Consider the following 24,899-nt stretch of genomic DNA (forward strand, 5'->3'; position numbering starts at 1 on the left):
GACATATTCTTCTCCATTTGTATGTATTGAGGTTTGAAAGGGCCCGATTGAAACTACCAATGGATCATAGATCTTCTTGTTGGCTTTGACATTTTGCATCCATGGAACCTTCTATACGAGGGGCTTTCTGTGTGGTTTCACGTTTTGTTGTTTAATAGAGATCATCATCCGATCCGTTGTAGGAGGGTTGTTTGTCACTATACCTTGTTCACCCATTTAGATAACTGAAAGATTAACTGAAGTTTTGTGTACTTTGTTGATCCCGAACGATTCTATTCACTCCTAATAAAATCATCGAGTGGTGCGGCTTAATTAGATTGGAACTTAAAAATTATATATTTAAATCCAGAGTCCCGTTAGCCTAAAAAATGATACATAAAGCTCAACTAGTTCAACTTCAATCAGGAAATGAAAGCTGCGTTTGGTGCGTTTTTCTGTGTGATTTTTCGATTGTTTACAAGTCGAGAAGACCGATTTTTGGTCTATTTCTGTTTGGCGCATAGAAGATCTAGTTGTCAAAAGACAGAACGCTGACTATCCTATTTTTGAATTATGGAATTATCTCCCAGAGCTGCGGAACTCACGACTCTATTAGAAAGTAGAATTACCAACTTTTACACAAATTTTCAAGTGGATGAGATCGGTCGAGTGGTCTCAGTTGGAGATGGGATTGCACGTGTTTATGGATTGAACGAGATTCAAGCTGGGGAAATGGTTGAATTTGCCAGCGGTGTGAAAGGAATAGCGTTGAATCTTGAGAATGAGAATGTAGGTATTGTTGTCTTTGGAAGTGATACCGCTATTAAAGAAGGAGATCTTGTCAAGCGCACTGGATCTATTGTGGATGTTCCTGCAGGAAAGGCAATGCTAGGCCGTGTGGTCGACGCGTTGGGAGTACCTATTGATGGAAGAGGGGCTCTAAGCGATCACGAACGAAGACGTGTCGAAGTGAAAGCCCCTGGGATTCAAGCATGCATTAACTTATCATTAATCAGAAATAATCACAGAGTTGACCCTAACTTAGTTAATTTTCGTCCCTAAAGTCTGGGAGCAAAACATTATTATATTATTGTAAAGAGAAATGTTACTTCACCCATTTAAGAAGATGATCATGAAGCATGGCTTTTAAAATCGAACCGGTCAGGGGTGCGGTTATTGGTTCCAACGGTCCGACCATTTAATCCGAACTGTTGGTTCGTTCTGGGTCAACGATTTGCTGATTAAAATCAACGGTTTTGAGAAAAAAAGCAATTTTGGAAAAAAAAACAGAACCGGTCAAGTGACTGGTTCCCGATTTTTCCAGTCCGACCGTCCGATCCGATCCGATCCGGTTTTGAAAACCATGTCATGAAGCACATGCAATCCCGATTTTTTATTTTACTGAAATTTATATTTACTTTTACTTGCCTTTGCCTTCACATCCAAGCTATAAATTTAAATTTAAATTTTTGTATTAATTAAAAATATTTATAAAAATACAGCAATTTATTCGAGTGGGCTTACACTTTGACGAATCGCATTGTAGCACGTCACATAAAACATGTGAAGTGTGTAAATTATTTGACTTTTGAATCAGCTTAAATGGGTTAATTTCAGGAATTTGTAACTAGACTCTATCCTGTGACAGATTGGATAGGGTTGATTGAAGGCCATTGAGGTGAATTTCATTTGGTTCCAAGTAAAATCTACCCATTTACTACTTCTAAATCCTGCAACATTGATCAAAATGATTGACAAAAATGGCAAAAGAGGAAGTGGGATAAATGTGAAAATTGAGACCTGAAACAAAGTAGTACATAATTAACACTAAATTAGCACTGATGCCTCTGCCTTAAACCGGAGGGAACATTGTGTAGCATGTCTGGAAGATGGTGAGAAGGATAAGCAACAGCCCAACAAAGAAAGCAATGGCAGTCCAGGGGGTACTGAAATGCGTATTCAACATTTCAGCCATCCAAGTCCTTGCCTTCCTGTTGGAAAACCTCCGAATCTCCCTCATAACTTCGAAGTACTCATTACAGTCCACCAGTTCCCCTGTCATTTGGTTGATGAGATCAGCTGCATCTTTATCGCTACCCAGATTGTTGAGAAGCACTCCTGCTGATCTTACTTCTTTCACGTCATCAGAATGATTAATGAGCGAATCCAGAAAACAGATGTAAAACATTACCATTGTATTTTTGAAGGGAAAGAAACATCTTTCGTAGGCTATCAAGTTTAGAAATCTAAATGACTATGGGAGGAAGTATCAGCTCTCCATAGATGAGGCCTGGTCTGAAATGAACACTACTTAGACTAGGTGTTTTGCTCTTACCGAAGTTGATCCCCCACTGCCTTAAGTTCCTTGGCTGTATCGAATGATTGCCAGAGAAACTCCTTTGAGTCGTCTTCAGTCTCTTGCTCTGGCGGGCAGGATTGTTGATTGGGGTTCAGGTGAAACAGCTGCCGGAGAATTCCCAGTTGCAGCAACCGACGGCTAGTTCCAAGTTGAGGCCTGTCTTTCCTACTGTTGCTTTTGAGGAGTCTGGTCCGGAGAAGGTCGAGGAGATGAAAAGGATCTTGTTCTTCATCTTCATCATAGTCATCGTCATCATCTTTAGAGATTTCCCACTTAACGAACTTGTTGATCATTGCCTTCCAATCATCGCGAGGGAATTCAGAGCTCATCAATGCACGAATGACTGAAAATGGGAGCTGGTTCTCCAGCAAGAACAAGTCATTTTCTACAAAAGATACATGATCATTTCTCATTTCCAACTTCTCCAAGTCATCGTTCACCATGCAATGAATGAAATAGACAACAAAACAACCATCTGTGAACATTACACAATTGAATTCGTCGTCGGATATCTCAACTGAACCTTTCTCATAGCAGAGCTTTGCTTCTTGTGCTACATCATCAACCTTCTGGTACAGGGCTTCTGCTTTCTGTTTTGGGTCATCAGCTTTTACCCCTTTTTTACGAGTGAGTAACGAAATGAACTTCCTCACCATTTTCGTTTTGTGCTTCTCCATTTGATCGTATTCGTGCTTGGAATGATGGTAGGGACCGATGGCGACCACCTTGGGGTCATAGCTTTTCTCGCCTTTCTCACGGATTACACTGGGGACCTTTCCTATTCGGACGCCAGAGCCAAAAGTCTGAGCTGTTGTATCTTCTTCACTCACTAGTGAAGCCAGCCAATCTCTGCTACTGAGGTTGTTTGGATTGGAAATCGAGATCTGTTTGAACTCAACGATCACACTCTTGTTTTTCTCATCCATTAATATTTTAACAAAGCCCCGGATTTTCTGTTGTTGCAATGCTAGCTAAGAGAAGGGAGAGTTGTGCTCTTGTTTGTTCACGTACTTCACAGTAGCGTGCATTTTCATTTATAATCCACAGCTTCTGATCTAGCTTAAACTGTAGTAGAATGTAGTAAAGGTAAGGTACTTAGTGGAAGAATCTACTTCATTCAGAGATGCCAAGCTTGTTAATTTACACCAGAATTCAATAAAAAAGGTTAGATTTTGTCTCAATGAACCAATCAGACTTAGAATGATTCTCGAGCACAGCGGTAGTGGGTGCAAGGTTGGTTCAACGTTAATTTTCCTGTACTATATCCATCCAGTTCTGATTTACTGCTAACCTTTTCCTCCTCTCCTCACTACTAACCCACTCAAATCAGACCACCTGTCCCTGTCTGTCCAACCTCCCAACAAAATGTCCAACAAAGTTAACCCTCCGTTAACTTTATTTTTTATGGATTAAACTTTCGGGAAAATAGATCCCTACAGGTTGGCTAGTACTCCATTGGTGAGTTGAGTTTTTTTTGTTTTTTTTTTTTGATAAGTCCATTGGTGAGTTGATTAGTCACTAGTTCAATGAAAGAAAACAGAGCAGAAAGACTCAATCGGTCTAGCACAGTCTGAGTCCACTAGCTTCGGAGGTGTTTCAGAAGTTTTTGACAATCTCTTATCAAGAGGTGACCAGAGAAGTAGCACTGGATGGCCGATCTTATTGTTTCTCCTATTGTCTCCCTTGCCCATAGAAAAACTTGGTGAGTTGCTCGTTCAAGAAGCATTTTTCTTGTCTGACGTGAGAGATGAAGTCAAAGGGTTGCAATCTGAACTGGAATGGATTTGAGCTTCTTAAAAGATGCAGAAGCGAGACAGCAAAAAGACGAAAGAATCTGCAACTGGGTTCGGGAAATCAGGGGTGTTGCTTATGAGGTGGAGGGTGTTATTGATACCTACGTGCAGGGGAGGAGGAGACGACAGAGCTTCACCCAGAATTGCTTTGGCATGGTCAACAAGGGGAAAGATCTATACAAGTTAAGAAAGCAGATAAAAAAATCCAGAAGAAGATAGGCGAAATTTCTCGTAATCATGAAACTTATGGCATCAAAGATATCAGCAAAACAAGCGCAGTGATGAGCTCTTCCAATTGATATGCAGAATCTACTCAGACGGACCTATTCGCACGATGTGGAAGATGATGTTACTATTTTGTTTTCTGTTTCCTTCTTCTTATTTCTTGTATTCGTTTTACTTTGATAATGGGGGATTAACTTTGTTGGACATTTGGACAGATAGGGATAGGTGGCCTGATTTGTAGATTAGGATTATGAAAAAAATTAATTTTTCACAATATGACTTTTCTTTCTAATTTTATTTTATAAAAATCATCTTTCATATTAATAATTTTTCTTAGTATATATTTTCACATTAAATACACATAAGTAGCACGTGCCCTTCTGCTAGTAATAATAAAAGCAGAGTGAAAATGGTTATGAGCAAAGCAGAAGATAGAATTTGAGCATTCTTGGCTGATGATGAAATCCTCATGTACATCCTCCGTCCTAAACTTCCACTGGAATCCGCCATAGGAACAAGTATCCTTTCGACAAGATCACAAGATGAGAAAACTGATGAAGTGCTTTTTCGACTGTGGAGCCTTGAACATTGTGCCGTAGAAATTAAATCACACCATTAATTAACCCAATTGAGAAGTTCAGAATTTTTTCAAGGGTTAATAGCTTCAGTTTGTCAAAAGTCGTATAAAATTACAGTGGTTGATCTTGTTGTTCAGATTTAGGATCAATTTGTGGGAAGTGCAAGTGGGTCCTGTAACTTGTAGTCGGTGTCAATTATGTTACCCAATTGTTGTCAATTACCTGATTTTTTCATTTAATCTTACTCCCCCTTTAAATCTATGAACTTTAAGCCGTCGCTGAAAGAATTAAATAAAGGATGATTACTCTTGCAGTACTTCAGTTATTCTTATTTCGTTGGGTTTTATGTACGTTTTATCTTTTTTTTTTTTTCTTTAGAAAAAGAACAGGAGAACATACAAAAATACATCAATTTAGCTCTGCTGGCCACCACAGACAGGCCCGCCCCTTGGGCCCAATTTAGCCCTGCTGGGCTGCAGCCAGGCCCACTCAGCAGGTTGGGATCCACACACCTCCTAACCAGTAACCACTCACTAGTCCACATTTAAGTTCAAATTTGAACTCCGCTCCTCGCCGCTTCACCGTAGGCCCTGCACCAAAAGGCAATAGCTTAGCTTCCTTCTCCGAAGCCAGCGGGATCAGCGGTAAACGTTTGCAGCTTCCTGACAGAAGCGCCTGTCCCAACCCGAAGCGCCGTGACGAAGTCTTCCGCCCCGATTAGCCAGAAACACCTCCGGCCCCTAATGGCCTAGAAACAGAGCCCACAGCCACCCACCTTAAAATGAAAATTTCCCCCAGCACTTCCATCGTCAGTGCTTTTGGTTTTGGAACATCACTCGGAGCGTTCGCCCACACCACCAGCCTCATCGCTTTGAACACCTCTAGACACCAAGCATGTAACGGGAGTCCAAAGCAGTGGACAGTCCATTTCTGCGCTTCCCTGAAAACGCAACCTTTCTCCAACACCGGTGACCACCGATACAGATTAACCATCTTCCCACACAAACGGAATGGAGACTTCTCTGCCATGCATTGGGTGGTTACTGCTAAAACTACTCAAGTTATGGCGAAAGCCACAAATCCGATTTATTTTTTCCGCACAAAATGGTCCTCATACCCAATTCACAGCATTTGCAGCAATGCATTGGGAACATCTCTTAGCTTTAGCTACTGATGGCGTTTTAGGTGTCTTTTGACCAGTTATTTTGAAAGATTTCCTTGTAGATTTGACAACCAAAAGGTATGAAAAAAAGCCGAAAAGCTCCACCATGAGAAAAAAAAGGCATGCGTCTTCCTGCCCGTCATCTTTTGGTGGTTAGATTTTTTTTCAATCAAATAAGAAAAGACTAAAATGTGAATTATCGAGTCAACCCACAGCCTATACAGAAAGGCATGCCAAACAGGAAATTAGTCATTAGATTTGAAAATTGGTTTTGCAATTTTATTGATATTAAACAAACAAAAAATCTCAAATTTCAAATTTATTAACTAAAATATTATTGAGAAAATTTATGATATCGAAAAAACATGATACCCGAAAGAAATTTGACCAATCAAAACATCCCATGCCGGATTAATTGTAATCTGGTCCGGAGCAATCAACCTATTTGAAGTGGCTCATTTCCTACCCGAGAAGCCCATGTATGAACAAGGTAGGTCCTGGTGGAGAAGTTAATAGACACCTTTGGATTAGGCTTTGGTATCATAAATACCATCAGATTGGTTACCTCTGGCTCTAAGTATTCTCGGTATCATGTCTTTCCGAAACCCAATTCTGTTATACCCTATTATATATCTTTCCTTCGAACGCAAAGTTAGAATATAAAATGTGTGAATTAATTAAAGGAATCAATTAGCTACTTGGATCAGCCTTTATTTCAAATACAAAGAAAAGAATGGAGACACTGCTCATGGAGTGAAGTGCAAAATTAATTAATAGACTAGACTGAGAGAGAAGACAAAATAAATAAATAAACACTGCTCATGGAGTGTACTAGCTTGATGAATGGTCTAACATATATTCCTCAAACTATTGCTTTCGAGGAGCAAATGTCAAGTAAGTTTGAATGGCAGTAAGGAACAAGACTAATATTGCACCAAATAGAGCCAAGGCCGTCCAAGGGTTTCTGAAGTGTTTGCTCAACATTTCAGCTGTCGACGTCCTCATCTTGTTTCTGCAGTAACGTTGAATCTTCTCCTTAACATCTATAAATCTATCAGGAGCAACCAATCCTCTTGCCAACTCGTTGATGAGGTTGGCAGCTTCTTCATCAGTGCCAAGATAGTTGAAGAGTACACCATCTGATCTCAGCTCTTTGACATCATCACCATGATCAATGAGTGAATCCAGAAAACAAATGTATGATGTTAACAAATTTGCGTCGTCAACCTCCTTCTCACCCTTGCCAAAGCATCTATCATAGGCTACCAAGTTCAGAAACCTAACCTCGGTTGAGCGATCAATAACTAGTCCAGGAATGTAAACATATCCTTGGATGTAGCCAAGTCGGAAATGAACACTTTTGAAGCTATATGATTTGCTCATCCTGAATCTGATTCCCATTTCTTTTAGTTCCTTAGCTGAACGGAATGAATGCCAGATGAATCGCTCCCGCCAGTTGGGTTTGCAGACATACTTGAAAGGAAAAAGTCTGGATGGCTTCTGGAACGAAGAACAACAGTCTGTCCCTTGTCGATGAGATCCATGCGCTTTATCATTTCTGAACATGGGCAGACATTTATTATTTACTGAAAAACATGGGCGAAGCAACCTGTCGTATGGGAAGCAACTCCATTGTTTCTCTTTCGATTCATCGCTTTTTTCAGTGAGTTTGCTACGCAGAAGGTCCAGGAGATGAGAAGGCCGCTCGGAACTTACTTTTCTCTGAGGCTTACCACCCATACCATCCTTAGCGATTAAGATGTTGGTTGCCTCCACAAACCTGTTGATCATTTCCATATAATCTATTCCCGACTGGAATGCTGCCTTCATCAGTTCTTCGATGACTATAAATGGGATCTGGTTCTCCACCTTGAACAAGTCAGTCCCTGTGAGAAAAATATCATCATTTTTCATCTCCATATCCTCCAGCCTTTGCTTCTCCACGCAGCAAATGAAATAAACAATGAAACAACCATCCAGGAACATTAGACGCTTGAAGAATTCATTCTGGTTACGCTTGTCGGGGACCATTTCATTAAACTTGTTGATTATTTCATCAGTGTAGCTTTTCCTCGCTTCTTCTATTGTGCTTTCATTATTTTCAATGGCTTTGTGGTAGAGATCCTGTACTTCAAGATTGGCTAATGAAGCCAATTTATTTGCTATTTTTGGCTTGTGGTTCTCAATTTCCTTGAGATTTTCTTCGCCATGGTGACAGGGACCGATCGAGACCACCTGGGGATCATAGATTTTCTCGTGTCCTTTACGCATCATACTCGGAACCTTTTGTATTTGATGTTTCTGAGGTTGATTAATTCCTGCCCTACTTTTCCATTGTTCAACACTGAGCAACCATTGAGCAGCTGTTCCCATGTCCCGTCCAAGGGAGCTTGAGATTGTTTGCTGTTCCTTTTTCATGGTATTAGGCACATTGCTCGCCATATCTGTCGATGCAATCTTGTTGGCTACCATATCCACTCTTCAGTGACTTAAGACCTAACTTCTTTAATTTCCTTCCTGTATTATTACAGGTACCAGATATGAGTTGATGGCTATATATGGATGCCAATTGTAACCATATCTATGGTTTAAATGAAAATAAAAAATAAAATAAATGTAACCATGGTAATTACCGGCACTCATCCATTTTAATTTGGAACATTATCATGTTGTGGATCATATCCACAACCCCCCCCCCCCCCCCCCTCCAAATAAAAAAAAAAACATTAATTGTTGTGAATTAAATTGTTCATCCAAAACATTCAAATGGTATTTCCTTCTAAAGTGACTCACATATAACCTGGTCAGGTAAAAAGTAATATAAACAATTATACTTGAATCATCCCAATTAAACTGGCCTGATTTTGGTTTAGTGAGATCAAATTGCCTGTATGACATTTACATGATGAAAAAAATGCTCCACAACACTAAACCAAACACCACCTAGCTCTTTTGTGTTCCTTTCACCATTCCCACACCTGAGCCCCTACTATATGATCATTGGGTTAGCAATCCAATCAGAGGTATTGTTTGTCTAACCCTTGTAGTGATTAGTGATACTACAAATTAAAAGAAAATTAAAAGGACTTTTGACAACAGCAAAAAACTATTGCTAATGGTAGAAAAATTGTTTATAAATGTTTTACTTACAACTAAACTAACTGATGCTAATTGAGCCATGGTTAAATATATTTGGCAATAACCCAGAGTTGCAAAATACATTCTTTAGCAACAATTGTACAAATTAATGAAACTGTTGGTAGCAATAATATTTTGCAACAACCAATTGCAATTGTTGCCAAAAAATAGCATCTTTGGCAGTAACCAATTGCAATTGTTACCAATAAATCGGTGTCATAAAACCATGTTTTTAACCAAACAAGAACCAACCCAATTATTAGTTTGGACTACCTAATCTGCTTAACCCACTTATAGGCCCTATGAACAATGTTCCAAATCTGTGGTTATTATGCACATGGTAACGGTACAAAACAAGTATGGCATGCATGGCAAATTCATGTATGGTACAATTATAAAAAATGCCATACCCAATGTTGGTCACACTTATATGGGTGTAAGGTACCAGTTCTCCTTCTAGGCACATCTCTAATTTCATATATCATCATATATAATACATAATATTATTTTTTATGTAAATAGAAAAAAAAATTTAAGTCATCCAAAAATAAAATCATTTTTTCTTTTGAGTCAAATGGGTGAACTCATGATATCAATAATTATATAATAAAAACTCAAAAAAATAAATAGAAATAAAATGTTATATAAAAATACAAAAGAAAACTGTAGAAAAAATTGTGAATATCTCTAATATTACATAACTATTATATTAAACAAAAGTGAATGTGATAAATAAAAAATACTTCTATTAAGAATGAAAATGAAATATTAAAAAAAATTAAATCCACAATAACACTATAATTTGATTATTTATCTTTTACACGGATTTGATAAGAAAACTCAAAACACGTAGAAATTTGCTAGTGTAGAAAAAACATCATTTGGGAGATCATGGATTTATTTAAAAACAATTCATCATGATTCAGGCACATGGCACATCATATTTTCGTAACTCCTAATTAAAAGTTAAAAAATTATGATTCTTGAAAGACAACCTACCCTATTTATTGATGATTTGCATCGTTACAAACAGAGATCCAAGATTCATTACATGCACGGCTTAAACCAATCAGCTGAGGAGCTAGTAAAATAGATGGGTGGAAGAACACTTACGGATAGGGCCGCGCAGTTGCTTTAATTGTTACAGAGAATGAAAGAGAACACCCAGTTTATTCAACATTAGTTATAACACGCGTACAAGAGAGAGAGAGAGGAGGAGGAGAAAGGTTATAATACATACATATATCCATCTATCTATCTATATATATAGATAAAAGCATAATTGAGTGAGAAATGATAAAGTTGAAAATGCTCGAAAGCTTCATTTTTAGACTTAAAACATAAAAGGAAAAGAAAAGAGAAAAAAAATAAAGAAATTTAAAGGCTGAACGGGTGCAGTGGAATGGATCATCATCCCAAACCTAACCGGAAGAAATAAAGTCCCTGGGTTCAACATTTACCTACGAAGTAAGAATGTTGCTATTGTTGCAGATGGGGCGGGCTGATCTAATTTGGACCTGAGCCCACCCTGCTAGGCCTTGAATTAACGAAGATCCATTACCAAAAAAAAAAAGAAAAAAGAAAGAATTAATGAAGACCCGACATAAAAATTGAATAGGGTTGGTTGTAGAATATAATTAGGACTTTTGGATTGAGTGAAAATATACCAAAGAATTTGGATTGAGTGAAACCAGTAAAAGAAGAACTTACCTTTGAACAAAGTAGTTTCTTTTTTCTTTTTCTTTTTATTTTTTCTTTCACAGGTAAGAGAATCAAGTTTGGTATTTATAAGAACTAATGCAGTGGTAACGGGGAACATCGTTCTTATATAATACCTCATTTTGTTGGAAAAAATGAAGCCTACCTAATTAATAATTATCTCCTTCTTTTCATTAAATTATTTATATAAGACTTCAGATTGTAGGAAAAATTATAAAAATAGCCTTTGCTAAAAACATCATTCTTTTCAAGAACCTGAACGTACGTGCTGTCTTTCACTTCTGATGATTATCATGAATCTTGTAGACATTATTTTTTTGTCAAATTTTCTATTTCCTACGAGTGGAATATGGATGGGTTGAGATGAATTGGATGTAAAAAAAAAAAAAAAAGAAAGAGAAAGAAAAACTGTAGTTCTCTCTTGTAGTGTCACGTGTGCATATATACCTTGGTTCAATCCAAATATAAAAATTGACTTCACTAGGAAGTTAGAGAAACAAAGAGAAGTGAGATAATCAAGAGGTGAGGGAGAGGCGAACGGAGAGAAAAATAAGAAGAGGGAGAAGAAACAAAGGAAAGAGGAGGAAAGAAACACAGAAGAGAAAGGAATGAGAAGAAAGACGCATGTAGGAGAAAAGGGAGATGCATGAGTGGGAGAAAAAGGAAAGAGAGAGGGAAGATGAAAAGGAAAGGGGAGAAAAAATAGAGACTATGAAAGAGAAAAGAAAAATTGAGATGAAAGAGAAAATAAAAATCATGAGAAAAATTACATACTTCTGTCATGCAATTGGCCCAAATGGATACCCACAACCCAATCTAGATCCCTCATTCTAGATTAGACCCATGGTTATCCAAACCCATATCAAACTCTCATTCTCTCTCTCTCTCTCTGCATGCGTGTATAAATTTTAGATTTTTTTGTGCCATTGTAATTATTAAAGCTAAATTTGGAAGGAGTACAAATACAAATATGTAGGGTGTAAAACCTTATATTTTGTATTATTTTATATGTATTTGCACTCTACATATTTGTATTTGTACTCCTTCCAAACAGAGCCTAAATGATAAAATATTAAATAATTTTCTGGGAGATTTCAATTCGAGTGCCATTAATTTTATTCTCTATGTAATTCACCTGGGTGGCCAGTGGCCACATGCATTTGCTCATTCAATTTTATTTTGTTTAGTTTTCTTTTTCTTTTTGGTTTTTCTGTATTTTCTGTAAGTTCCTATTTTTTCCTTTTTTTTGTTGTATTTATCAATTTTTTACATAATGGTCTACTAAAATGATAGGAGTTTGGGGTTTTAACACAGATGATAGTTACATCAGAATCTTTTCTGAAATTAATTGATTGAATGCTAACATCAGGGTAAAGTTCTAGAATTTGGAATTTCAGGGTGGGTTGTGGGGAGATAAAAGTTTGGAGGGTTAAATTAATGTCACTACCCCCTAAGTACAGGATGGGAGTCTGTTATTTCAACCAACTAAGCTAGTTTTGATTTTCATGGCAATTATTTTCAATTGTGTGATGCCAATTTCTTCATGTTCATTTTATTTTGATCTCAATTTAACAAGTTTAATGAAGCAATTACAAATGAAAGAGCTAAGGCTCTCTCAAGTTTTTAATGCTAGCATAAATAAATATTATTGAAACAACAAACCAAGGCACTATTTTTACTAAGCTAAACTTAATTAAAAATTTAATTGAAGTGTTACAAAGTTCTTTTCAATCTAATTAAACAAGATAATTAATTTCATATCAAACAAAAACTTATACAAAACATAGTTTGGAATTACAAGCCTTGACAATTGGATACTTTTTTTTACAAAATTCTATTTTAGAATTTACATTTCTTCCATAAGGTTAATTTATAGAAAAAAAAAGTTATTTGATAATTTTGGTTATGGTTTAGTAGGTACTATTGTGCATCATCAACTGTCATAATTTTTTAAAACCCAAACATCAATAGGCCTGAGGCTTTTTTAATTTTAACCCAAAAGCTTTACTCCAGGGTCTTGGAACACTTTATAGTTTATACATTAGCTGAAGTGCCAATGTTGGTCACAGCTATATGTATCTAGGGTCTTGTGAGGAATAGATTAGATATATATGGTCCTAACATTTGGCACCCTGTGTTATGCTGTGAAATTCTAAACATTGATTTCATGTATTTTTCTTAATGAGTGCCCTCAAGGGTGATTTTTGGACTGGTGTCATTGTCTACTTGGGATTTTTTATATTATATTATATATTCCATAATCAATAGGGGCCCTGATATATATGAATGACTGAATGGCCATGTTTCTATCGACAGAAATTAAGGATCTTATTAATATCATCATAAATCGCATCCAATAACACCAAATTTGAAAACATAAAGAATTCTAGTCCAAATATTGAAAAGAAATATTAATCCCATTTGGTGCCCTCATTGATACGGTTAGGACCTATACTTCCACCCATTCAAAGAGACTTTTCAAACTGTAAGGCTCAACGACATTAGGATTTCCATTCCACATTTGCTCTGCAATCAGTTGGTAGACCCGTTCAGAGGGATGAAAAGAATCCCACCAGACATACTCACTGACCTTGTCACACAACTCATATCTTTTCACTCCTCTTCTTCCTCCACAACTATATATTCCCCTGAATGGTCCCGAGCCGCAGCATGCAGTTATCCCTTCCTTGAATCCTTCGAGACAAATTACAAACAAACAAACAATTAGTTCTTGTTAATTTGTTCTCTTCAACTATAAGGCTGATTTTGGAAGGAGTACAAATATATAAGGGGATGTTTAGAATCGTGGCCGTTTTTAAAAAAAAAGGTGCCACATCGGATCTACATAGGTGTTTCAACAAATGCCTATGTATCTCATTGTTTGGTTCAGCCGATTATTAAAAAATCGGGCATGCCTTGAAAATCGGGACCCCACCGATGCATGAAATATCATCGGTGAATCGTTTCCCCCAACGGTTGACTGATGTATATCCTATGTGGTGCTTACCTATCAGCACATACATAAAAAATGGTGATGAAAATCACTTTACCAAACAGCATAGTATTGCTCACTGCCTACGTGGCAGAAGCATTTTTTTTTTTTTTTTTTTTTGTAAAAAACAGGTCTTAGAAACATGGACATTTTTTCTTAAAATTTGGTCACAAAAAGCGCCTTTCAAACAAAATATAAAGTGTAAAACCTTATATTTTGTATGTATTTATATTTATATATATTTGTATTTGTATTCTTTTCGTACTAAGCCCAAATGTCAAAAGAAAAATAAAACATATTGTTCAAATGGCTATATTCCTTTTTTTTTCTTTTTCCTTTTCTTTTCTTAGACTCAAACCCGAATTCTCATGCTTGTCAGACGCAAATAATGGCTCCTAACATTGCTATTTGGTTGCGGTGCATATCTTAACTGAGTCCAATTTTTTTTTTTTTTTCTCTTTTGCACTCATTGAAATGAGTGCAAATTTTTCATCCCAGAAACTGATACAAAATTTGCATCACCTTCCTCCTACCTCATTTCTCATATAAAGTTGCGACCAAATTAATCATCATGCATCCTAACTTAATTACTCCTATATATACAGATAACCCTCATCCTACCTCCATATATTCTCTTTCTCTTTCATTTAAAGTAGAGGTGACTTCATTTTACTTTTTATAAAGAATAAGACAAAGTCAAATCTAATGTAGAAGTAAACCAGAATTTACACTCAACCCTTTTGCACTCTTTATGTATTTGCACCAGTGCAAATGGAATTTGTACTGCAACCAAACTTAACCTAAGGGGGAAAAAGTTGAGAGTCCAAGCGTATTGACATACCATAGTTTGTGGGGTGTTCCATTATTTGGCTAATGTAACTGTAGAGGTTGATGTTTGAGTATTTGAACCCATCCAACTGACTCTCCAGTTTTAGGAGGAGTTGGGAGAAGGCCGCATTGTGCAGTTTTGCTAGATGTGAGGCATCTTTTAGGCAACCACCCTTTCTTCCTGGTGCAAGTGCTCTCATGCCTGGTAAGCATCCCAAAGGTCCCATATTAAGGAAGGCAAATTTCCTTCCTCCTCTATCATGTATTTCCTGCCAAATTAAATGACAACAAGGAAGAAGAAATTAACATCCACATCAATTAATAGACTTTAAGTTGCAGGTCTAATACAATGCAATGATGACATGTTGGGCTCTTGGCTTGGACAGGACCTATCCAAACCCAGACCAACTCAAGTTTAGGCCCTGAATATTAGCCCATACAAGCCCTTAACATGGAAACCTGGAGCCCAATTAGTTTAAACTCTAATTAATATTTTAGTGTTGTTTCATGATCAAAATGGAAATGCTTCTTACCTTGATGACAGCAGTAAGGTTGCCAATTACTCTCCCAACCAGCTCTTTCTGTGAAGTCTCCTGCATACTGGAGACAGTGGAGAAAGGGCTCATATAATCGTTGTTTCCAATGCTAAAGAGGTAAACTGCTCTTGACAAGAATTTCTTGGTTTCAGCATCTCCCAACTTGTGTCTCAACGAAGTCTCCATCTCCTCAAAGTACTTTAGCTGAGTTTTGAGGTCGATTACCTGATTTAAGGATCAGAATTATCAGTGCTTCAGGTTCAGGGCAACCCATCATCACAGACCATGTGACTATGTGAAAGAGTTACATACCTCCCCTTGATAGGTTTCTACCAGAGCACCGGCTCCAGCTGATGCAAAGTTTGCTCCATAATTAAACTGAACGCCAGGTTGTAGATAGGGCGGAATCATTGGTAACTTGGCATATTTGGCTGAAATTAGATTCAAATTAAACAAATAAATTAATAAGAAACCATGTATGTTAGTAGGACAAGAGTGAACTAATATTCTGTTAATACACGATTTTGCTGGGACAACGAGTCAACGACTATGAGACAAGTCTCTATGTATAGTATTTTGTACCGGGGGCCAATTGGGATAGATCTAGAAGTGTATATTTGGTACTTAGGCCTTTTTTTCCTGCAATGCAAATTTCATATATCAGCACTAAACACATGGGAGTGCAAATGGGTTAATTGAGTGTAAATTCTCGTTTGCTTCATATTTGGCTTTATCTTAGTTGTTGTGGGAAGTAAAATGAGAAGTAAAAATTAGGTTATTGATTTGTTTGTGAGCAAGGTAGGAAGATGATATGACCCTATTTCATATATCAGCACTAAACACATGGGAGTGCAAATGGGTTAATTGAGTGTAAATTCTCGTTTGCTTCATATTTGGCTTTATCTTAGTTGTTGTGGGAAGTAAAATGAGAAGTAAAAATTAGGTTAATGATTTGTTTGTGAGCAAGGTAGGAAGATGATATGACCCTATTTTATATGAGAGAGAATTGAAGTAGGAAAAAGGTGGTGGAAATTTTGCACAAGTTTTTAGGATGCAAAATTTGCACTGCCAATAAGTGCAAATAAGACGATTTATGCAAATTTTAGATCAGGTAACTAGCTAGGAGTGTGAATCATATTAACAAACAAATAGAAGCAATACTGAACTGGGTGCAAAATTTGTTTCCAATTCAGGTTTGACTGCACTGCGAACAGACTACAGAGCCTAGCTAAATATCAAATTTTACTTGAGGTTTGCATTTTGCATCTTAATTAATTAGGCAATCTGTCGAGGATTTGGGCTTTCTAGCAATCAGTACTGGGGGATATGGGTGGAGTTAAATGGCCAGCTCAGGTTAATCGGATAAGTGGCTCGTTCTTGTTTAGCCGAGTCAGAAATTAAGGGAGAAAACAAAAAAGAAGAGCTGAACTCATGTATCTTACCAATGAAATCTGAGATGAGACGACCATCACTACATCTCCCAGTAGAATATTCGAAGAACGTCTCTCCATATGGCCAGAAATTTGCCTGGTGCTGAGTAGTAGTGTTTATGTAGTTGTTGTTCCCAGGATCCAAGATTGAATCACCGAAGATGAAGAAGGGGACAGGCGTTTCCGGCTGCCGGAGGTGACCAGAACAGCTACTGGGGACGAGAAGGATTCGATGCAGAGCCAAGATGCAGAACAGGAAACTTAGCTTTGCCATGTAGAGTATAGTTGATCACTTGATCTCCTTTCAACAAACTTCCAAAATCTCACCTCATAATATAGCCACCATAAGGTTTAATTATCATTGACCTTCTGCTATTAGCTAGATTTCCACGCAGTTTCTCATATGTGTTTGGTATAGAGTATGATCTCATCACCACTTGAACGGTTCCCAGCTTCAGAGGACTTTTCCTACTTTAAAAAATCGGTTTGTTTCAAAAGAAGCTTGGGGTGTTCTTCAATGTGAGTTCTTTTATCTTGTTGCCGACATCTTGGGTTTAAAAATAAATTATTTCTAAAAATAAAAGCATGGAAAACACATTTTGTAAATATATATACATATATGTATATATTATTGTAAAACCTGAAACCAAAAATGCATTCTTAAATTTCTGATTTGAAAGAAAACATATTTTTTGTTTCATTTCATATAATATCTATAAAAACCAACTTGTTGAGTTGTGCTTTAATTCTTTTGTAGAACATTTCATTTCTTTTTTCTTTTTTTTTTTTATTGCCTTAATCCGAAAAAGGATAAAACATAATAGACCCAAGGCCCACAATTATATTTGATTTGCCAATAAATACCATATTATCTTGAGGACAACTTGCGACTATGGACCCGGGCGGCCATATTGAGGTCAATTTTGATCGCTTTGTCGTTGAATACTTGGGCTTTGGGATAATACTGTTAGGAAGCGTGGGCTCAAAGGAATGTTGACTTCCTTTATCGTAAGATATATGATGAGAAGTAGGGGAGAAAAATATATATCACCCAGGACAAGACGGTACAGACGATAGTTATTGGTTATACTGCCATTGTTGTAAAGACAGAACAGCTCAATGGGTTAAACCAGATGAACCAGTAAACTCTACCCATAACCAGATGAACCGGAGAAACTCTTTGTGATAATTAAGTCGGTTTGGCTCGTAAATAGATTTGCAAAACTGTCTGGTGTAACCTGGAAAAAGTCACTTAAGGATGCATTTAATTCATGTAGAAGGGGCAGAAAATAAAGTTTTGGCAGTAAAAAAATGCTTAAATATAACTGAATTTTATAAAATTATCTACAACAAAAATGCTTGAAATATATAACTGGGGAACGTACAGATTAAAAATGTTTCTGAAGCAATGTGGTCCAAGATTGTTTGGATTGGAGGTAAAGAAGTCGAAATATGGGAGGTAAAATCAAAAAGGTTGCAATTGATTGCAATGCAAATTTCAGTTGCACTGGTGTAAATGCATGAGAATGCAAATAGGTTGGATGTACGCAAATTCTGATTTACTTTTGCTTCAATTTGAGTCTTGTTTGTAAAAAAGTAATGTACGGAAGTAGAATAATGGAACGGGATCTGCCCCTCACACATGAGGCGCTCACATCCACCATGCATTGGGAACATCTCCCATGAATAATAACTTATAAATACGGAAGATGTTCCCAATGCATGGTAGGATGTATGTGTGAGATCGGTGTAAGGCATTCTGTGTAAGGAATAAATCCGGTCTCTAGAATAATATATGGATGTACTCCACCTAGGGGTGGCAATTTTTCACCCAACCCACCCAGTATCTAATCCACCCATTTAAATGGGTTGAGTTGGGTTGGGTTATGGATAACCGTTAGGTTAGTCATTACAGACATTAGCACTAATTCCTTAGCCTTTTTTTTTTCTTCATTTGAATTAAATAATTTATAATTAATGCATTAATTTTCTATTAATTATTGACTAAATTTAGTTTTCTTGAATCAACACACTTCATCCAACATAAATCCAAATCAATTTGACCCAAGTCTAGACCAGTTCAATGCGGTCTGACCCAATCCAACATATACCGATCTGGGTCCTCGGACGGGATGGCTCGGTACCGCTTGCTTTGTGTAGTTTGGGTCATTCTGTCCAACCATTATTCACACAACCCGGCTTGACCTGGTACAAGATTATTCGGGTTGACCCAAATCCAAAACGGGTCGGACTGGGTGGGGTCCGAACCCTAAACCGCCCCGCTTGCTTTTGCCCGGTTTGGATCGTTCAATTTGGTTCATATCCGTACAACCCGACCCAAATCCAGGTCGGTCCAACTTACTTCTTTTGACCTGTTTCAGGCCAATCGGTTCGGCCCCAAACGCGTGTGCAAGCCTAACATGAGCCGACCCAAGTCAATCCACCAATTGACTGAACCGGCCCGGTTGGGGTCTGACCCGACTGAATTGAACCACTCTGGTCCGATCGGACCGGTCCGATCGGGTTTTTGTCCGACCGGACTAAACCAGTTCGGGTTGGGTCTAGTCCGACCAGACTGATTTGTTTGATCTGGTTCAGGTTTGCACTCCACCAACACAGCTAAAGGAACAAAAAAATGAAATAATTAATTGGCTACCCGTGCACATTCTAGCATCTATTTTTCTCCCTCCTTTTGAGTGTGTGTGTGTTTCTTGTTTGAGCCAAACAGCTCAAACTTATGTCATGAATATTTTTTAATTAGCTGGACATTTCCAACTCAACCTCAATTTGAAGAGAGCCTAAACTCCATATTGGTTTGCAGTGTTAATCTAAACCAGATACAAAATTTGCATCTAGTTCATATTTGCATGTATTATTTGCAACTACAATGTGCATCCTTGATGCAAAATTCGTATTTTATCTCTTTTGCATTTATCGGTCGGGAAGATTTTGCAAATAAAAATGGATTCTTGGATCTAACAATCTCTAAACTTTGTGAAAGGGCCAACTTCAACCCTAAAGAATTTAAAGGATCATTTTTTTAACCCACATTTTGGAGAAAAATTCAATCGTAGGCAAAAACAGATGACGTTTGAAAGAACTTTGACAGATCCATTAGAGAACATTATGTGGCACTGTTAAAGTTTGAAAAAGGCCACTTTTGACCCTAAAGTTTGAAAATGGGCCAATTTAATAAACTTAATTAAGTAAATTACTTCAGGCCAGGTCTAAATACATGACCCTAAACTATTTAATTTATTTAACTAAGTTAATTAATTAAATTAAATTAATTATACTAATTAAGGTAATTAATTAAATTAGTAAATTAAATTAATTAAGGAAACAAAGTTAATTAAATAGATTAATTGAAATATAAGAATAAAAATATAATATAATATAATTAAAATAATAAAATAAAATTATAATTAAAATGGATCAACACATGACATTTTAAAAAATGAAAAATAAAAATTAATTCAAAAACCCATTTACTAGATCAAACAATTTAATAGTTCAATCGTCCATGACAACTGTTTGTTAACCAAGTCAGTGCTTTTTGAAAAATTCTGGGCCAAGTATAAAATGGAATTAGACAATTATTCGGTTCTTGGGTTGAATGGTTCGACCACTTGAGTATAAAATAGAACTAGACAATTGACCAATTATTGGGTCAAACAGTTAGACCGCCAAAAATTTTTAACTTGGTCAACAAACTACTGGCCCAAATGGATGAACCACTAAACTGTTTGATCTGATAAATGATTTTGGGGCCATTTTTTATTTGATAAGATTTATTTATTTATTTATTTTAATTAATTTTGTTTCATTAATTAATTTAGTTTACTGATTCAATAGCTTATTTTACTTAATTATCTAATTTGTATAGTTTATTTAATTTAATTAAATAATTTAAATACTTTAGGGTCATTTAGTTAATGAATTTTATTAATTAATTAAGTAAATTAAAACTTAATTATACTTTAGTGTCATTTGATTAGACCCTGAAGTAATTTACTTAATTAATTCTATCAATGCTGTTTCAAATGTCGTATGTTTTTGCCTACAATGACCTTTTCTCCAAAGTCTAGGGTAGAAAATGACTCTTTAAATTTTTTAGGGTCAAAATTGTCCTTTTCAAAAAATTCAAGGGTTTTCGAGCCAAAAATCCAAATAAAAACCGATGCAAAATGTCCTCCACTACCTTCTTTCTACTTTCATTTTCTCTCTTATTATATATGTGGAGACTACATTATTTTACTAGCTTCTTACGTTATTCCTCAAAAAAGAAAAAAAAAATTGTAAAACTTGAAGCAAAAGTAAACTAGAATGTGCAGTCAGCCTATATGCATTCCCATGCATTTTCACTACTGTTAATGAAATTTGCACCGTAAACAAACAAAAGGTTACTTTGGATTCATTATTCCTCTTATTTTCAATGCAAATTCATTTGTATCAATACAAATGCATGAAAGTGAAAATAATGTTGGTTCACTTTTATTTCAGATTTCACTACTCTTTGCTTCAGGTTTTATTTTACCTCATCCATAATTGAAATAAGCAAAATAAAAATAATAGAATAAAGAACAAAATATAGAGAAAATTGAAACAAGAATAAATCAAAATTGACAATCAAATCATTTGCAATTCCACATTAATGAAATTGCACTACAAATAAACCTGGTCTTAGGCTTGTACTAACTTGTAAACTGGAGTGGACAGTGAATTTGAGAAATTTAGACCAACTTGGGCTGAAACTTTGTCCCTTGCATAGGGAATGGAATATACGCATATTGACCAATAGCTATTTGGGCGGCCACCTAATCAATTAATTAAACTGCAGCAAGATTAAGACATCCATCCATGGAATATCAACATCATATATATCTCTTTGCCATACGATCGCCGCCTAGCAGAGCTCCATCCTCCTTATCTTAATTACATTTCGAACATGGACAAGTTGTTGACCCTGCTTGGTGAGCACAAAAGTCAATCATGATAAATATGAAAGGAATCTGGAATGGAATTATGGCGTTTTGGTTTCAGACAAATCCACCGTATTTAATGTTAGTTTCTTGTTGTTGTTGTTAGTGGGGGTGGGGAGTCATTTTGTTTGGAATTCTGAGAATATGAAAGTAGCAATTGGGCGATGCCAAGCCTGGTATAGACCAAGCCTAAATGCTGTGTTTGGAAACAATGCAAATATAAGTGTGAATGTAAATATATAGAGTATAAAACGATTTATATAAATTGTAAAATTGGGTTAGTTTGTGATGCGGCATGATCTATGCATTCCTAATTGGCTGTTGACTGGTTCCTTGTTGGCAATGGACGGCACCTGAGAAGACGGAAATGAAGGATTCCCGGAGATTTTACCCTGTGGGAATACTCCGATGCTTAAGTTAGAACGCAAGAAGGAAGGAAGAAAAGAAGAGTGCGGTGCTAAGAGTGTAGGTCGCACTTTATCACTATACTTGAGAGATATGAAGTCTCAAGAATAAAATCTCTTCCGCCCTAGGGGCTTTTATAGGGGCGTTCTTGTCAAGTCGGGCATAAACGCCACTGGGTCCCTGCCACAGCTGTTACCTGCCAGGGCTGCGCAGGTGGCTATTGTGACGTACTCCTCGCCCAGGTGAATGACACGTCCCCAAAGTGGCAGGCACGCCTCCACCTATTGAGAGACGTGGACGCAGACTGTCGAAAGGACAGGGACTGCGCCGTCAGTAAGGGACGTGGCGCAATTTGATCGGTACGGCCTGTCAGATAGAAGCTTCCTGAGGAGTGCTCACGCGGCTACTTTGTGGCGAGCTCGGAATACTTCAGGATTACCTTTAATAGAATTGGTCCTTGGGATGACTTGTCTGCTTGGGAGCTCGGGCAAGCTAGTTCCCCTAGCTCGCGAGCTAAAGTTGCCTCGGAGTATCCCTTCAAAGGTAGCTCGGGGAACCTGGAGCTCGCGTTGTGGCGAGCTTCTCCTTTTGTGAGCTACGACGTAGCGAGCTGTTTTATGGGCCCGTCACTTAGTTGCACTAGGCTACAATACTGAGCTGTTGCTCGTGCTGAGTCAATGTCCACGTGTCACCGTTTATAGGTCGGGTCAAATCGTCCTCCATCAGTTTGGAACTGACAAATTTATCTTTTTACCAAACAGATTTTTAGCTGTAATAGATGCAAATATGAATTTTAATAAAGATTATGTTTTTTTTATCAAAAGCCCATTTGAATGCAAATTTACTTCTTTTTTATTAATGTATTTTTACATCTTATTATCAATGTAAATATACATTGATCTGTCATTTGTCAATGCATAAATATAATGTTGTCAAGTATAGGCAAAAGTGAACCAGAGTGTAAATTTACCCTGAACCGGGATTTACACTCCATTTGCATCGTTTCCAAATGCAGCCAAAGGTACAAACCTAGAGTTCGGGTCTGGACCAATTACAGTTAAGGCCATGTTTATTAACCCTGGCCCAACAGCACAATTCAGACTGATTTGTGCATGGGTTGTGTCAGCTCAGGTTTAGTTGAGCTTGGGTAGAAGCTTCCTGAGGAGTGCTCACGGGGCTCATTTTCGAGCTACTTTGTGGCGAGCTCGGAATACTTCAGGATTACCTTTAATAGAATTGGTCCTTGGGATGACTTGTCTGCTTGGGAGCTCGAGCGAGCTAGTTCCCCTTGCTCGCGAGCTAAAGTTGCCTCGGAGTATCCCTTCAAAAGTATCTCGGGGAACCCGGAGCTCGCGTTGTGGCGAGCTTCTCCTTTTGTGAGCTACGACGTAGCGAGCTGCTTTATGGGCCCGTCACTTGGTTGCACTAGGCTACAATACTGAGTTGTTGCTTGTGCTGAGTCAGTGTCCACGTGTCACCGTTTATAGGTCGGGTCAAATCGTCCTCCATCAGTTTGGAACTGACAAATTTATCTTTTTACCAAACAGATTTTTAGCTGTAATAGATGCAAATATGAATTTCAATAAAGATTATGTTTTTTTTTTTATCAAAAGCCCATTTGAATGCAAATTTACTTCTTTTTTATTAATGTATTTTTACATCTTATTATCAATGTAAATATACATTGATCTGTCATTTGTCAATGCATAAATATAATGTTGTCAAGTACAAGCAAAAGTGAAATAGAGTGAAATTTACCCTGAACCGGGATTTATACTCCATTTGCATCGTTTCCAAATGCAGCCAAAGGTACAAACCTAGAGTTCGGGTCTGGACCAATTACAGTTAAGGCCATGTTTATTAACCCTGGCCCAACAGCAGAATTCGGACTGATTTGTGCATGGGTTGTATCATCTCAGGTTTAGTTGAGCTTGGGTAGGTTGATCGGGCTCAAAAATTATGAATATATATTTTATATGATCATTTTTTATGGGATTTATAGTGTAATTGAGGAGTAGAATTGATTGAAAATATATACAAAATTTTGTTTCCAAATGTCCATATACGTATTTGTCAGGCGGGTTCAGGTTGAGTTGTGCCCAGTTTAGGTTGGTCCAGTCTCAAATAATCGGGCTCAGGGCCTCAATCCAAATTTAGGTTAGCCCATCTGGTCAATATCCAGCCCAAAGCCCAAAAAATCAGGCTGAACCCGGTGGAAAAGCTTAGATTGAATTGGATCAGCTTCAAATTGGGCCCACTTTATTATAAAGCTAAGGGATTTTTAGACTGCATTTCACCTTAGAATTCATATTTGAACTATAGACCTATAACAATTTAAATTTATGAATACCTCCACCTATAACACCCATATCCACCTGTAAATTAACATCAATTTCAAGCAGGCACTTACCCAGAACTGTACAATGGAACTAGGATTTCAGAGGTGAACTGAACGGTAAAAACCCCTAAAACTAAAAGCTACTTGGCCTCTCAAACGGGCACCGAACAAGTTATTGCTTTCTCTTTTAATGAATGGAGTGACCTTTTGATTATGCCCATCTAATGGTTGAAGCTGAAATTGGCTATTTTATACATTAAGAAACAAGTCCATAAGTCGTTCAATTTAACCACAAGAAAAAATAAATTAGCAAACAATAAGAATATTGAGTAATTTATGTTTTTTGTTTTCATGATCTCTTCTTCAAAAAAAAAAGAAATCCACATGTTGGAATTTGCACTTTGCAAATAGGAAGCAGTACATTGCTTATGTAGA

At 37.1% G+C, this 24,899-nt stretch overlaps 3 protein-coding genes across 4 annotated transcripts; all 3 read right to left on the reverse strand.

Moving 5' to 3' along the window:
• Positions 1-2,310: 2,310 nt before the first annotated feature.
• On the reverse strand, positions 2,311-3,264 carry LOC104608912 (UPF0481 protein At3g47200-like). The gene has a single exon (XM_010275040.1). The coding sequence runs from the start codon at positions 3,262-3,264 to the stop codon at positions 2,311-2,313; it is 954 nt and encodes a 317-aa protein (XP_010273342.1).
• A 3,583-nt stretch (positions 3,265-6,847) lies between these two features.
• On the reverse strand, positions 6,848-13,131 carry LOC104608829 (UPF0481 protein At3g47200-like). The gene is made up of 2 exons (XM_010274921.3): positions 10,348-13,131; positions 6,848-8,613 (listed from the first exon to the last, which is right to left on the reverse strand). The coding sequence occupies exon 2, from the start codon at positions 8,566-8,568 to the stop codon at positions 6,964-6,966; it is 1,605 nt and encodes a 534-aa protein (XP_010273223.1). The 5' UTR covers positions 8,569-8,613; positions 10,348-13,131; the 3' UTR covers positions 6,848-6,963.
• Positions 13,132-13,256: 125 nt separating this feature from the next.
• LOC104608828 (GDSL esterase/lipase 5-like) lies at positions 13,257-17,265 on the reverse strand. 2 transcript variants are annotated; one of them, XM_088892368.1, is made up of 6 exons: positions 16,752-17,234; positions 15,892-15,948; positions 15,622-15,740; positions 15,307-15,534; positions 14,787-15,042; positions 13,257-13,647 (listed from the first exon to the last, which is right to left on the reverse strand). In XM_088892368.1, exons 1-6 carry the CDS (start codon positions 17,011-17,013, stop codon positions 13,403-13,405), a joined length of 1,167 nt encoding a protein of 388 aa, XP_088748494.1. In that variant the 5' UTR covers positions 17,014-17,234; the 3' UTR covers positions 13,257-13,402. The 2 variants fall into 2 exon arrangements, with proteins under 2 accessions (XP_088748494.1, XP_010273222.1); XM_010274920.3 differs by lacking the exon at positions 15,892-15,948 and having other exon boundaries at positions 16,752-17,265.
• Between the last annotated feature and the right edge of the window lie 7,634 nt (positions 17,266-24,899).

The sequence above is a fragment of the Nelumbo nucifera genome, chromosome 7 (assembly GCF_055504915.1).
Source record: "Nelumbo nucifera cultivar China Antique chromosome 7, China Antique-T2T, whole genome shotgun sequence".
Taxonomy (NCBI): Eukaryota; Viridiplantae; Streptophyta; class Magnoliopsida; order Proteales; family Nelumbonaceae; genus Nelumbo; species Nelumbo nucifera.

Bases quoted from the DNA above. Each gene is read 5' to 3' on its own strand.
- LOC104608912 (XM_010275040.1), bottom strand. From the start codon at position 3,264: ATGGATGAGAAAAACAAGAGTGTGATCGTTGAGTTCAAACAGATCTCG.
- LOC104608829 (XM_010274921.3), bottom strand. From the start codon at position 8,568: ATGGTAGCCAACAAGATTGCATCGACAGATATGGCGAGCAATGTGCCT.
- LOC104608828 (XM_088892368.1), bottom strand. From the start codon at position 17,013: ATGGCAAAGCTAAGTTTCCTGTTCTGCATCTTGGCTCTGCATCGAATC. The intron at 15,741-15,891 runs GTACAAAATACT...ATCTAATTTCAG, and splicing joins TCTATCCCAATTGGCCCCCG to CCAAATATGCCAAGTTACCA. The intron at 13,648-14,786 runs GTATGTCAATAC...TTTGTCTCGAAG, and splicing joins GGAACACCCCACAAACTATG to GATTCAAGGAAGGGATAACT.